Source organism: Macrotis lagotis, chromosome 8 (assembly GCF_037893015.1).
Source record: "Macrotis lagotis isolate mMagLag1 chromosome 8, bilby.v1.9.chrom.fasta, whole genome shotgun sequence".
Classification (NCBI taxonomy): domain Eukaryota; kingdom Metazoa; phylum Chordata; class Mammalia; order Peramelemorphia; family Peramelidae; genus Macrotis; species Macrotis lagotis.
The window spans coordinates 182,772,165-182,785,956 of record NC_133665.1 but is presented as its reverse complement, the minus strand read 5'-3'; the positions used below and the strand labels follow the sequence as shown (position 1 = coordinate 182,785,956).

The 13,792-nt window shown below is 50.8% G+C and overlaps 1 protein-coding gene across 2 annotated transcripts in view; it reads left to right on the top strand.

Annotated features, from left to right (window-relative positions):
- The first annotated feature begins 558 nt into the window (after positions 1-558).
- The window catches only part of LOC141496603 (sodium channel protein type 5 subunit alpha), a 129,349-nt gene continuing 116,115 nt past the window's right edge, over positions 559-13,792 (top strand). For both annotated transcript variants that reach the window (XM_074199102.1, XM_074199103.1), the window contains exons 1-2: positions 559-897; positions 5,011-5,129. In XM_074199102.1, the coding sequence (XP_074055203.1) occupies positions 631-897; positions 5,011-5,129 (386 nt within the window). In that variant the 5' untranslated portion in view covers positions 559-630. The remainder of the gene's footprint in view (positions 898-5,010; positions 5,130-13,792) is intronic.

Below are 13,792 nucleotides of genomic sequence, written 5' to 3'. Positions count from 1 at the left end.
TTTACGGTTCAGGACACTGAGACAGAGTTCAAGTGACTTACACTGCTAGCAAGTATGTGAGGCAAGATTTGAACTCGGGCCTTCCTTACTCCAGAAAGGAAGGAAGGAAAGTAGGAAAGAAGCATTTCTGTGTGCTTCTCAACAGCCCTGGGGCAGGTGCTATTATTATTCCCATTTTACAGTAGAGAAAACAGAGGCAAACGGGATGAAGTGACTTGCCCGGGGTCACACAGCCAGTAAGTGTGTGAGGCTAGACCTGAACTCAGACCTCCGTCGCTCCAGGACTAGTGCTCCATTCACTGAGTCGTATATCAGTGAAATCACAAATCCAGTCCTTGTCTCTCTCCCTCAGATTGCTGACCCAAAGTAGGTGTGTCCATCTGGACAAACCCTCTCTCCCGGCTGGAGACGAGGCACCAATTTTAATTCACAGAAGGAGCCTCCTCCTCTGGGTGTTCCCTCTCTATCAGTGAAGGTCCAGGTCCAGCCACCATGCCATTGCCCAGCACCTGGTCCACATTAGGCCTTTGTCTAATCAATCCCTATTGCCTGACTGTATGATTGATTGTCTTTTCCAGCTGCTCCTACCAGGGAGACTGGGGGCCTGCACCTAGGAAGCAGGATGAAAAGATGGCAAACTTCTTGTTACCTCGGGGCACCAACAGCTTCCGCCGGTTCACTCGAGAATCCTTGGCAGCCATTGAGAAGCAGATTGCAGAGAAGCAGGCCCGGAGCGTCACCCAGGAGAGCCGGGACACGCCGATCGAGGAGGAGAAGCCTCGGCCCCAACTGGACCTGCAGGCGTCCAAGAAGCTGCCGGACCTCTATGGCAACCCACCCCGAGACCTCATCGGGGAGCCCCTGGAGGACTTGGACCCCTTCTACAGCACCCAAAAGGTAAGCTGAGGCCCAGGAGCCAATAACACACACTAGATGTGGAACCGGCCTAATCCTCTGGAGGTTTGAGGGTCCAGGACTCAGTTGGCGAGTTTGGTGGGATTGTGTGTGAACTCTGTTCTGATCATCATTTCCAGGTTGCATGGTAAAAGGTGTCCCAGAGTGAAGCTGAGAGTTTGGTTATTAAAATGGGAACTTTCAGGATGAACCATCCACCATCTTTCCATGGTTTATATACTTTGGGGATCAGTTTCCCATAGCAAGATTTGAACCCATGGCCAACTTTCCCACTGGCAGGGATGTCTGTCCTAGGTCCACCATGGTTCCACAGCTCAGACATATATGACGGATGGAAGTTCAGCCCAGACAGGACACACTAACCACTAAGGACACACTCAGGTTCACTCACACTCACACATATACACATGCAAGAACCCTCAAGTAGGAAGGGATCTTCGATTCGGGGAGGCAGGGGTGGAAAGCTCGGAGGACCCAGGTCAAATTTGAATCCTGTCACTGGGATGTGGGACCTCAGTATCCTCATCTGTAAAATAAAAAGCTGAACCAGCTGGCCTTTCAGGTCTTTCCAGTCCCTTTGACTTTCTTTCTCCGTTTTTCCTGCTTTTCCTACTGTCCTCAGCTAAATGTAGAACGATGGAGGCTGAGCTCCAGCGAGAGAGAAATATGGAGCAACCTGCCTCCAGACCCCCCCAAGGACTGCCTTGGGGACCCTGCATGATATGGGGTTAGCTAGTGCCATTGTACCCTGCCCCTGGCATGGAGATCTGAACAGAAGCCAAGAAGCCCATCTGTGGGGCTGCCAGCACCCAGCGGCCTCCTCTCCTGGCTTTTCTTTAACTAAGGTCTGACCATTAGTGGACCAGAGGTTTGGCGATGTGGTGGCCGTTTGGTCTAGCATAGCATCACCCTGGGATTCTCTGGGGAAGGAGGGGTCATCTTTCTCTAGGGCTTAGCATTCATCCTGGAACCCTCTTGACTCTGGGGCCAGCTCCTTAGCCTAGATTTCCTCAGTTGCCACTCCTCCTGGATCTCCATTGAACCCCAGGGGTCTGACCAACCTCCCTGTTGTTCCTGGTTGACTTCCTGAGTGTCCTGGAAGCCAAGGCTGCTCCTCTATTTGGGGAGCACAGGTATCTCCCCCGTCTAAGACTGGTTCTGCTCTGTGGCTATCCCAGCATCCGGCCGCCTCCCTGCAGGAGGAAATGATATTTGCATGGGGGTATGGGCCTTTCCCAAGAAGGGCTGGGCCCAGGAGGTCAGTCAGTGATGGGTACAGGCCTCCTGAGGTATTCGGCCAGAGCATTCTGCATCCAGAACTGGGAAGGACCCCTGAGGCTATCTAGTCCAAACTCTAACCCCCCACCATCATTTTAGGAGGAAATTGAGACCCAAGGAGGTTATGTGGCTTTAGATCATAACATCCTACCCAGAAACAAAAGGGACTTTAGAAGCGATTGAGCTCACCCCATTCCACTCTCACTTTACAGATGAGGAAACTGAGGTCCAGGGAAGTCATGGGACTTACCCAAGGTCATATAGATAGGAAGCAACAAAGATGGATTTGAACCCAGCCCCTCTGACTTTAAAATACATGTTATTGACTTCTCTAGTAGGGACAAGGTGTGTGTGTGTGTGTGTGTGTGTGTGTGTTACTAAATCTTAAGACAAAGGTTGGGGTCTAGCTCTCAGCCCTATCATTTGTGGGACTTTGGCCAAGTCCCTGTCCCTCTCTGGGTCTCAGTTTCCTCATCTGTAAATTAAGAGATTGAGATTTCATGACCTTTGAGACAGAAAAGAGAATATTCTGTGATTAGCTTCAGATAGATCAACCGATTTCAAATCCTGCTTCAGCCACAACAATCCATCTGTACAACGCTTAGCCACACTGAGCCCCGGCCTGGGGAAGCCAGTGCTGTCCGTGACTGTGGTCAGTAACGGGTGTGCAGGTGGGTCAGCATGTCTGGGTTCTTGCGTGTATGTGTGTGAGTGTGAGTGAGCCTGAGGGTGTCCCTAGTGGGCTGTGAGTCCTGTCCAGGCTGACCCGCTAGCCATCACAGATGACTGAGCTGTGGAAGTATGTGATGGTGGGTCTTCCCTGTTAGTAAGGAAACAAACCTTGGAGGGAGATTCCTAAGGAATCGCCTGGGAATGAGCAGGACCGGGGGGAGAAGCTGATGTGGAGACCTTTGATTCCCAGCAGAGTTGGGTTGGGGTCAGGATCAAGACTGGTGAGTTGAGCTCAAGATCAGAGTCAGGTTCGATCCAAGCACTTATTAGGCACCTACTAGGTACCAGGTACTATTGATCTTCACAATAACCCTTGGGAAGTAGATAACATTATTATTCCCGTTTTACAGATGGGGAAACTGAGGCAAGCAGAAATTGGGAGTTTTCCAAGAGTCACGTAGCTAGTAAATGTGTAAGACTTGTTTTAAACTTGGTTCTTCCTGACCCCAGGATCAGAGCGCTACCCACTATACTATCTAGTCATGGAAACTACAACTTGACAGAACGATCACACATTTAGAAATGGAAGGCACTTAAGAGAGCTTCTAGTCTAGGGATGTCAAACTCAAGTAGAGTTGAGGATAAAAGAGACAGGATATTAAACCATCCAGAAGGATCCCTGTGGACCATGGACTGACTTAGAAAAGCACAGATGAATATCTTCTAGGTTTTCTTGTATTTTTATATATTTTATTAAATATTTCTCATTCATATTCCCACTTTACCATTTTAATCTAGGTTAGGCTGTGCTGGGCTCTGTGCACTCTGTTGGCATTTTATATATTTGTGTATCAGATCAAGTCCAATCCCTTCATTTTACAGATGAGGAAACTGAGGCAGACAATAGTCATCACAGTCAGTGTCAGAGGTAGAATGCTGCTGCCCAGCCCAGCAGAGTTTTATCTCCACTGAGTCTCAGACACATTTAGCTCTCCCACTTCTGGGCCTCCACCTGGCTAAGTGCAGGGGAAAGGGGGGGGGGAAGGGTAGCTTGAAGAAAATTTAAGTCTACCCCAAAGAGACATGAGATTGACCCATCCCAAGACCTCTTGGTCCTTTGTGGATTTGTCCATTATTTGGTATAGTCTTCACAGCAGCTTGGGGTGGGGGCTGAAGGGGCAGAGGGGTTTGAGCATCTTTGCCTAAAGTTGCATATCATTTGTGTGTGGTTTGCATGTCCCAGGGGAGGTGGAGAGCCCCCCCCCCCTGTTTTTGGACATGTTCCAGATTAGAGCTAGTTTCCCCCCTGAGGCTGTCATTTCTCCCTCTGGGTTTTCTGTGCCTTCCTTCTCACCTACCCCTAAGTAGCTAGGCAGAACCAGCTGAGGAGGGAGAAAAGTAATGAGATCCTGAGGTCCATAGTGGCCCCCAGTTTGGAGGATTCCTTAAGCTTAGCCCCAACTCTGAGTCAGTACCTTGGATTGGAGAGTATCGGCTTGAGAAGCAAAGACCCTTGATTCAGAACCTGCCTCTGATAGGCATTGAAGCAAGGCATTGATCATCCCTGGGCCTCAGTTTCCCCCTCTGTGAAATGAGCAGAATAGATCAGGTTGGCTCTTCAGCATCTTTCAACTCTTGGTCTGTAATCCGGACCCCAGGTACCATCCGGGAGAGCAGTCCTTCCTGTTCCAAAGAACCTCCCACATCACACCCTCCATCACCTCTCCATCAGCCCCTCCAGGCAGCTGGATGAACCGTCCACCATCTTTACCTGGTTTATACACTTTGGGGATCGGTTTCCCACAGAAAGATTCGAACCCATGGCCAACTTTCCCACTGGCAGGGATGTCTGTCCAAGGCCCGCCATCACATGGTTCCACAGCTCAGACAGAGATGACGGAAGGAGGTTCAGCCCAGACAGGACACACTCACCACTATGGACACACTCAGGTTCACTCCCACTCCCACACATACATACACATGCAAGAACCCCCAAGCCCCTGGGCTGGCTCCCCTGGGGTAGGGTCCCTCTTTTTCCAGCTCTAAATCTGGGATCCAAGAATAGCCAACTGCTTTGTAACCTGTTCTCTGCTCTCTCTCTCTCTCTCTCTCTCTCTCTCTCTCTCTCTCTCTCTCTCTCCACAGACCTTCATCGTACTGAACAAAGGCAAAACCATCTTCCGATTTAGTGCCACAAAAGCCTTGTACATTCTTAGCCCCTTCCACCCTGTCCGGAGAGCAGCAGTTAAAATCTTGGTTCATTCATATCCTTTTCTCTTGTTTGGGGGGACTCATCTACAAATGACCTGGGATGGGTGAGCCTCTGCTTGGTGGGGAGAGGGCTGAGGGCCGCAGTGAGATACGGACTGGAAAGCTGGGGGGTCGCCTGCATGCTAAAGCTGGGGGGTCGCCTGCATGCTTCTGGATAACTAAATGGGGGGCCAACCTTCCTGACTCCCCGGGAGCTGGGTCTCAGAAACTCATTGGGAGTTGACACAAAGCTGAGAGTTGGGGGTGTTGCCTAGACCCATGATTTCATCAGCATAGGGAATTCTGGGTGTGAAAGCGTCCTCCACTCACTCAGATCAACAATCCGAGTAATTCATGCCTTAGAGAGTTGTTTAGAACACTGAGCAGTGACTTAACATCATATGACTAGAATGTGTCAGTGGTAGGATTTGAACCCAGGACTCCCCGACTCCAAAGCCATTCCTCTCTCCACTAGTCTATAATGTCTCAGGGGCAGAGGCTAGTAATGAGACAAAATGCAGTAAGAAGTTAGGTTCAACTACACAGGTGTGGAAGTTCAGGTGGGAAAGGTGCGGCTGGGTAATTGTGTGTTGGCTCATCAGGGAATGGCAAGGTCAGGAAAAACGAGTGGAAGGGCAGCCAGGGGGTGCGCCGGCCCTGCAGCCAGGAGGACTGGGGTTCAAATGCAGCCTCAGACACTTAATGATTACCCAGCTGGGAGATCTTAGGGAAGTCACTTATACCCATTGCCGAGAGAGACAGAGAGAGACAGAGAGAGAGGAGAGAGGAGAGAGAGAGATGGGGGGGGGGGGAGAGAGAGACAGAGAGAGACAGAGAGAGAGAGAGAGACAGAGAGAGAGAGAGAGAGACAGAGAGAGACAGAGAGAGACAGAGAGAGAGAGAGACAGAGATGGGGGAGAGACAGAGAGAGACAGAGAGGGAGAAACAGAGAAAGAGAGAGAGAGAGAGAGGCTCACAATCTCAGACCACTAGATTCTGCCCTTTTCGTACAAGATACACCTGAGTATTCTGCTCGGTCCTCTGTGCCTCCTTCTGGAAGGGTCTCAAAGGAAGGCAATTACAACTCCAGGAGCCTGGAGACCAGACCATTCAAGGGTTGACTTAAAGAATTGCCACTCACTAAGCTGTGTGACCTTGGGCAAGTCACTTCCCCCTGCTTGCCTCGCATCCAGGACCATCTGCAGTCGTCCTGATTCACATCTGAAAACAGTGAATTCTAGGTGGGGCAGGAGCCGGGGAGGGAGCGTTTGGAAGGTCTGCCTTGGGAAAGGATTGGCCTTCTGCTTGACCTGACCTTCTCACAAAGGTGAGAATTGCAAAGAGGTCACTGATTCTCGGAATCTGAAGAAAAAGCTTCCAGACCATTCAGTTAAACTCTCATTCCCAGAATACCATGAGCCACCCAGGGTGTGGCAGGCCCCCTGCCGCTTGTCAGAGTGGGCTGTCATTGCCAGCCAGAATGACCAGGGCCAGAAGGCCACGTGGGCTGTTTGGGGCCAGCAGTTAAGGAGAGAGCTGGGGAATATCAACACAGAACCAGTTTCCCCGGGTCACGGCAACATTGATTTAGAAGTGGGAGAGGCCTGAACTATCTAGTCCCCAACCTCTCATTGTACAGAGGGGGAACCCGAAGCCCACAGAAGCTAAGTGGGCTGGAGAGTCAGGATCAAAGGCGCGGGGATGCCGGTCTGTGGCTTAATTCCGTTCCCAGAGGCCCACCATGCTTCCAGTGGGACCAAAGGAGCCCGCCCTCCCTACCTGCTGGGGCTGAGCTATTCAGCAACCTTTTTCCCTGCCCCCCTCCTGGGTTAGTTGTTCAAATACAAAGCGCGTGTATGGTCTAGAACGCCACTGGCCTCCCGGCCCGGCCCACCTTTGCCTCCTGATTCAGACTCTGGGAGTCTGCCCCTGCTTGGAGGGTCCCTGCCCTTTGTCGGAGGGCAGAAGCCCGGGAGGCTGGGGGCATGGCAGTGACTCAGAGAGACAGCTGGTGGGGGAGAAGGAGGTCATTCCACCAGCTGGTGCCACAGAGCGGGAAGGCTGTCCACCATTCATCCAATCAGCCCCTACCGGGCCGGCCTGTCACCGAGACAAAGCCGGGGGCTGCCCTCTCCCTGTCTACCCAGCCCTCCCTGGGCTAGCCTTTTGTGGGACTTCTATTCTCTGTCAGGGCTGCCCTCAGGCTCACTTGTAACCTAATCTCACCTCCCCGGGAGGGGAAGTGGCAGACACGCTATGGCTTTCACCTCCGGCCCCCTGTACCCGCTGATCAGTCTGGTGAGAACACTGGGGCCCTTGGCCTTCTTTCAGATGGAATGCCTCCCTGCCACGCTCCAGGCATGCCTGCGTGTGTGTGTGTGTGTGTGTGTGTGTGTGTGTGTGTGTGTGTGTGTTTGTGTGTGTGTGTCTGTGCCTGTGTGGGTTGGTGAATGTGTATGTGTGTCTGTATAGGTGTGTCTGTGTGAATGTGTGTGTGTGTGTGTGCCTGTGTGTGATTTTCCCTCTAAGGATGGGAGATGGTCCCAGCTTCTGTGCCCCTTCAGGGGCGGGGGCAGGGAGCTCCAGCTTGGGCAGGTCACTCCAAGGGTTGAGCACCCTCTGCCAGATCTGAAGCCCTGGCGTTTGTGGGCTCAGGAGCCCCTGCCCTGGAGGCTTGTCCCAAGGACCAAGTGAGCCTCCTCCGGGGACTTCAAGCCAGGCTCATTGGGACACTGGGACAGCAATAGGCAGGTAGGAAGACCACGACATCAGGGAGGTGATGCCATGGCAAGCACATGCGTTGGATCTGAGTGTGGGGAGCAGGGCTGTGCTTAGTCACAGAGCCATCTGGGTCCAGGGTCAGATGTGAATCAAGCTGACTGGAGATGGTCCTGGATGCGAGGCAATCAGGGTGAAGTGACTTGCCCAAGGTCACACAACCAGCACGTGGGAAATGTCTAAGAGGGGATTTAAACTCGGGTCCTCTTGACTCTGAGGCCGGTGCTCTATCCACTGTAACATCCAGCCGCCCCTTTAAACTTTACCTGGTTAAAATGACCATGCCATAGAAATATCAGTTCTCTTTTGTTACCATCAGGATTGGGCAAAAAGGGAGCAGTGGAAGGCCCGAGTGGCAGCCACCCCTGCTACTGGGCAAAGGAGCACTTTGTTAACCGTAAGGTGCTCTGTTCGTAACATTTTGGGGGTCCAGACTGTGATTTCCTTGGTGTAGAGAACTCCTAAGTGAACACTCCATCGCCCCATTCACTGAGGCAGATCAGGAGCTCCCTGTAGTTTAGATTGGTGGACAGTCCTGGGGGCCAGGAGAGACTCAGTGGCTTCATCTAAGAAGGAAGAGGACTTAAAGTCTCCTGATCTAGAGTTGGGAGAGATCCTAGAGGCCACCTAGGTCCAGTTCCCTCATTTTACAAAGGAGGAAACTGAGGCTCACTGAGGGAAACTGGCCAGCATGGTCCAGTGGAAAGAGCCCTGGCTGGGCAGTCAGGTCCTGATGCTAATGACCTATGGGACCTTGGACATATCCCTCTGCTCCTCAGCCTCAGTTTCTCCCTCCATGAAAGGAGTGGGGTTCAGTTAGCTGGCTTTGAGCTCAGCTCCACAAAACCAGCCCTCTTCTCCCTCCATCTCTCAAAAAGCTTTGGAAACCCCACTTACTCACTTCTGGCTGGGGCCTTGGAGGGCTGTGCCCCTGCCCAGCAGCCTTGAGAGGACCGGTCCTAATGGACATCAGAGAGCCTGCAAACCCGCCCATCTGTTTCCAACAAGATCAGGCTCTGGTTAAACAGCCACAAAGAGATTGCCCTTATTAAAGTAATTAGCTGGAGTGTTCTCCCTCAGCTCTCCCAATATTGACAAATCAGTTTAATAGTCATCGGGCCCAGGAGTGGGCAGGCCTGGGTGTTTTCCTAGTGACTCTTCCTCTGTTTACCCGGGCATGACCAGTGCTTCAGAGCTCCAAGGATGTGGCCTGGGTGATGGAGCCAACCCCTGGGAGGGGCTTCAGCCTGGGCCTTGCATCATTCAAATGGAGTCAATGGAGAAATATAGTAGAAGCAAGAGTTCTAGACTTAGGCCCACGATCTGGCTTCAATCCCTACCAATCACATCCATCTAGGCCTCAGTTTCCTTGTTTGTAAATGGGAGGGGGTGAACTCTAGGGGGTCCTGCTGGCTCTGGCTGCCTTCCTCCCATTGGATGGTTCTACTTTCTTGTTGCCTCCCCATCCACAAGGCCTTTTCTTCAGCAACTGGGAAGCAATGGGCTCAGAAATGTCCTCCTTGACTCTGTTCCTGGGACCCGTGTTCCATGTTCCGAAGCCTGTGGATTAGGGCCGGGCCATCAAAACTCTCTGGGTTCCCTGGACAGCCGGCAGGAAATGGACCCTGGAATTGATTCAGTAAATCATGATGGGGAAACCACACCCGCAGTAATTAAGACAAATTCAGTCGAGTGGAAAAGGGAATTAATTTGTCTAATGGCTCCATAGATGGGTGTTATCAACCGGGAGAGCTCCGGTCTCTCCCCTTGGATCTCTCCTTCCTGAGCTAAGGGAGGGCCTAGGCCTGGAGCGTTAAGGACTCAAGGCTGCAAAGGGCCTTAGAGGTCTTCCAATTCAACCTCCCCTTCCCCAATTTACAATGGAGGAGACTGAGGCTGAGAGTCACACACAGGTGATCAGAGGCAGGACTTGATTATGGCAAGGGATCGCAGGTTCAGTCCCCTTGTTTTACAAATGAGTAAACTGAGGCCAAGAGAGGGGAACCGATTTGTCCAAGGTTGCATAGTTGGCAATCCAAAGACTCAGGATTGTCTGACTCTGTGTCTTCTCAGGCTCAAGGCTCTGGGACAAAACCCCACTGGCCTGCCCTAGTTACGGCTCTGGATTCAAAGAATTCCAGCAACTTCTTCACCCTTCCTCAGGTAGTGATTACTGACTTATGGGGATGAGCATCCTTGAATAGAGAATCTAACAATATCTGGATCTAAAGTTCCAAAAATGTTTTGCCAACCTCTTTGAATCAGACTGTCAATAAACATTTATTAAGTGCCTATTGTGTACCACCTACTGTTTACACCTCACAGCAACCCAATGGGAGAGATAGTTTTCATTTTATCAGAACTGTAATGTCATTCCCATAAGGGAATGCCAATGAAATTACCTGGTGGTACAGTAGCTAGAACCCCAGGTCTGAAGTTGGAAAGACCTGAGTTCAAATCTAGAAGCAGATACCTTCATCTGTAAAATGGGCGTATACATAGCTCCTCCCTCCCCAGGGTTGTTGTGAGGCAAAATGAAGTAAAAATTTGTGAATCTCAGCACAATGACTGGTAAATTGTAGTTGCTTAATAGATGTTCATTCCTTATTCCTTCCTGATAGAGTTGGGACCTGCTTAGCATTTAAATTATCCAAAATTGTTTGGGATACCGAGTTGAAGTGAGCTTCTTAGAGTCACACGGCTTCTAGGTATCAAAGTCAGGATTCAGACCCCACTCTTCCTGCCTGTTTGTACAGTAGGTGCTGCAGGAATGATTATCCGCCTTTTGCAGAGGAGACCTTTGAAGTTCACAAAGCTAGAAAATGTCAGAGGTGGGATTTGAATCCAGGTCTTTGTTACATATTTCTATCTGGTGCCATGCTCAGATATACATGTTTGGTTGAATGACATAGAATGAAAGCTTCTTAAGAGCAGGGACGGGTCATTGTTGTCTATAACCTTATCACATAGTAGATACTGGATAAGAGCCTGGTGACTGAAGAACCGATTGAGTGTCGTCTCCAGGCCTTGCATTCTTGGAGCGAGGGCACAGTGTTGGAGAAGAGATTCTGGGTTTTGAGTTCTGCCACAAGTAATTTATTGAACTTCTCTGTGCCTTGGTTTCCCTATCTGTAAAATGAAGTGGGTAGACTAGTCTAAGGCCCCTTCTGGGTCCAGATCTGCGATCTTATTGTCTCTCTTGATGTTATTGTCCATCATCTCTCAGAGCTCACGATGTCATCGTCAGGAAAGTTAGAGAGAAGGATACACTGATGGGGGCTTCTCTACTGGAAGGGAGGGTCAGCCAGGAATTGAGTCATGGCTAATAAGATTCTGATAGTCCCGTAGCATTGCAAGCCTGGCAGGGCCCTCTCCAGCTCCCCACTATCTCATCCGGGCCCGACAACAATGTTGGAAAGTAAGGGAGGGCAGTCTGACATCTCCATTTCCCAGATGAGAAGAGCAAGGCTTGTGGTTTGGGGGAGGATTGTTCTGTAATGAGAACTTGCTTGGCTCTGTAATCCTCTGCGAGCAGCCTCCAGGGGAGCAGCCTCACACTAAGCCGTCCTTCTCCCCATCACCTACTGCTCCTTGGAGCTCTCTCTTCCAGGTGTGTAACCAACCCAGGGCTGCTTAGAGTATACACAGCCCCCTGGGAATCCAGCTTCAGGCTGTACCTACCCCGAGATTCCTGCCAATCTCCTACGTGCACCTTCCAAGATTAGGGAAGTCAGGCAGAGATAGTAGGAGGCTAGAATTCTGACTCACCTTGGCAGCCCCTCTAAGCCCCCGGCAACCCTCAGTGGGGCCTACGGAGACTCATGGCACCAGCTGAGACCACAGCTACCGGAGGGAAGACATGTGGAGGACTAGCCAGTCACCCTCTTTGCAGCCCTAGTTTTTACTGGTGACCAATGTTTCCAGAACCATGACCTTGAGGATGAGCAGCCCTAGCTACTCAGGACAGTCTATATCCAGCCCCTGGGATTAGCTCCAAGGTGGTTTAGGAGGTTACCCGCTGCCAGGCTTTACCCTTCCCTGATGCCCATGGGCTGTGTCTGGGTGGTACAGGTGGCCAAGGAAGAAGGGGAAGGAGAATGAAGAAGGAATAGAGAATAGGCTCCCACTCTCCAGGTCTTCGTGAAGTAATTAGAGAGAAAAAACATGTCTGTGTGCAGCAATTAGTGAACAATTACCTCGCGGGGCTGGCTGGCTTTACGGTTGGTGCATCTTTGGAAATGGAGTGTAAAATGAGGCTTCGGTAGCTAGTCGTGTTTTCCAGTTTCCTTCTATGAGGATTTTAGAGACGAGCTCCTCGAGGGGCCCCCAAAGCCCTGGGATGCAGAGGCTGGAGAGGATCCAGAACTTCCCTGTGACTGTGGCCAAGTCACTTCCCTCCTGCCTCTGGACCTCTTCCCTCAGCTGTTCCATGAGAGATGAGGGCCAAGGTCTCTTCTGGCTGCACAGCCGTGATTCTGTGCTGGCTGATGCCATCAAAGATGGAAGCAGCCAATCGTCCCTGCTGTGGAGGCGTTCTCTGGTCCTCTCTGCGATCCCTTCTCTGGGGCCCTGGTCTAGCAGAGCCTCCCCTCAAAGGATTCCCTGATCTGGAAGGAAGGAGTCTAGACTTGCGCCTGGAGGAGTCAAGAATCCTCAACTTCAAACTCATCTCACCCAACCTCATTCCACAAACAAGGAGGCCAGGGCCAGAAAGTTGAAGGACTTCAGATGCTAAACATTTATTAAGTGCCTCCTGTGTCCCACAAACAGGACTGCCTCAAAAAGAGGCAGAGGCAGGTCTGTCGTCAAGGAGCTCACAGTCTAGTGGGGGAAGACCACCTGCAGATATGTACAAGCAAAATACCTATAGTCTTGCTGAACAGTCCACGGATAGTAAATGCCAGCATCAGGATTTGAATCCAGGACCTCTGCCTTCAAAACCAATATTCTTTCCATGCCGTCTTAAGAGAGTATAGTAAAAGAAGTAGCCGCTTTTGATTCTCATTCCAGTTGTGAGAACCCCCTGCCCCCTCCTAGTGGGATGGCCTCGGCTGTCAGTGAAGAGTTAGTTGGATATTCAGAGACAGTAACTCTTCCTTGGATGATTGTGAGTCATGAAATAGCACAGTCTCTAGGGGAGAAGCCTCTGCACTGGCGGGCAGGAGCAGGTTGGCATCACGTACATACAAGAAATGAGGAAAATAACCTCAAAGGATGCCAACAGAGACATGTCAGATTCAATAGCAGATAAGGTGGTCCTGGGTAAGAAGTGAAGAGTGAGGTGGACAGCCCATGTTCTCAGATGGTATCCTCAGAAGGTCAAAAGAGCCCAAGGAAGACCCCCAGGATATTGGGCTCCTCCAGATGAGCTTAAGATGAGCCAAGAACATGGGGTATCCCAACCCACATGGGTTCAATCTGCTTAATAAGATCACAGAATCTGAGAAGCACCACAAAGTATTTGGAAATGTGTGTGTGTTGTAATATAGAAAAATGTGTGTAAATAAGTGTATTATGTGAATTGGGTATTTACACACACACACACACACACACACACACCCTTGGCCTTTGGATGGAGCTGACAAATGACTAGCTTAACCATGGGGGCCCAGCCAACCATCCAAGCTCAGGAAGCCTCTCCCAGCTCTGAAGTCGATCTTTTAATGGATAGGCATTCGGTCATCATGGAAGGTGGAGAACTCCTAGTCTAACTGGGGAAGCTGGGATATAAATGTGGGTAGAATCCAACAGCACCATGAGAATAAAATGGATAGGCTCATCAGGCTAGATGACTTATTGAGCTTCCTCCTTCCCCTTGAGGAAACCAAAGACTCATAGAAATTAAGTGACTTAGCCTGGGTCACCCAGATGGGAAGAGGCTGAGGCAAAATTTGAACCC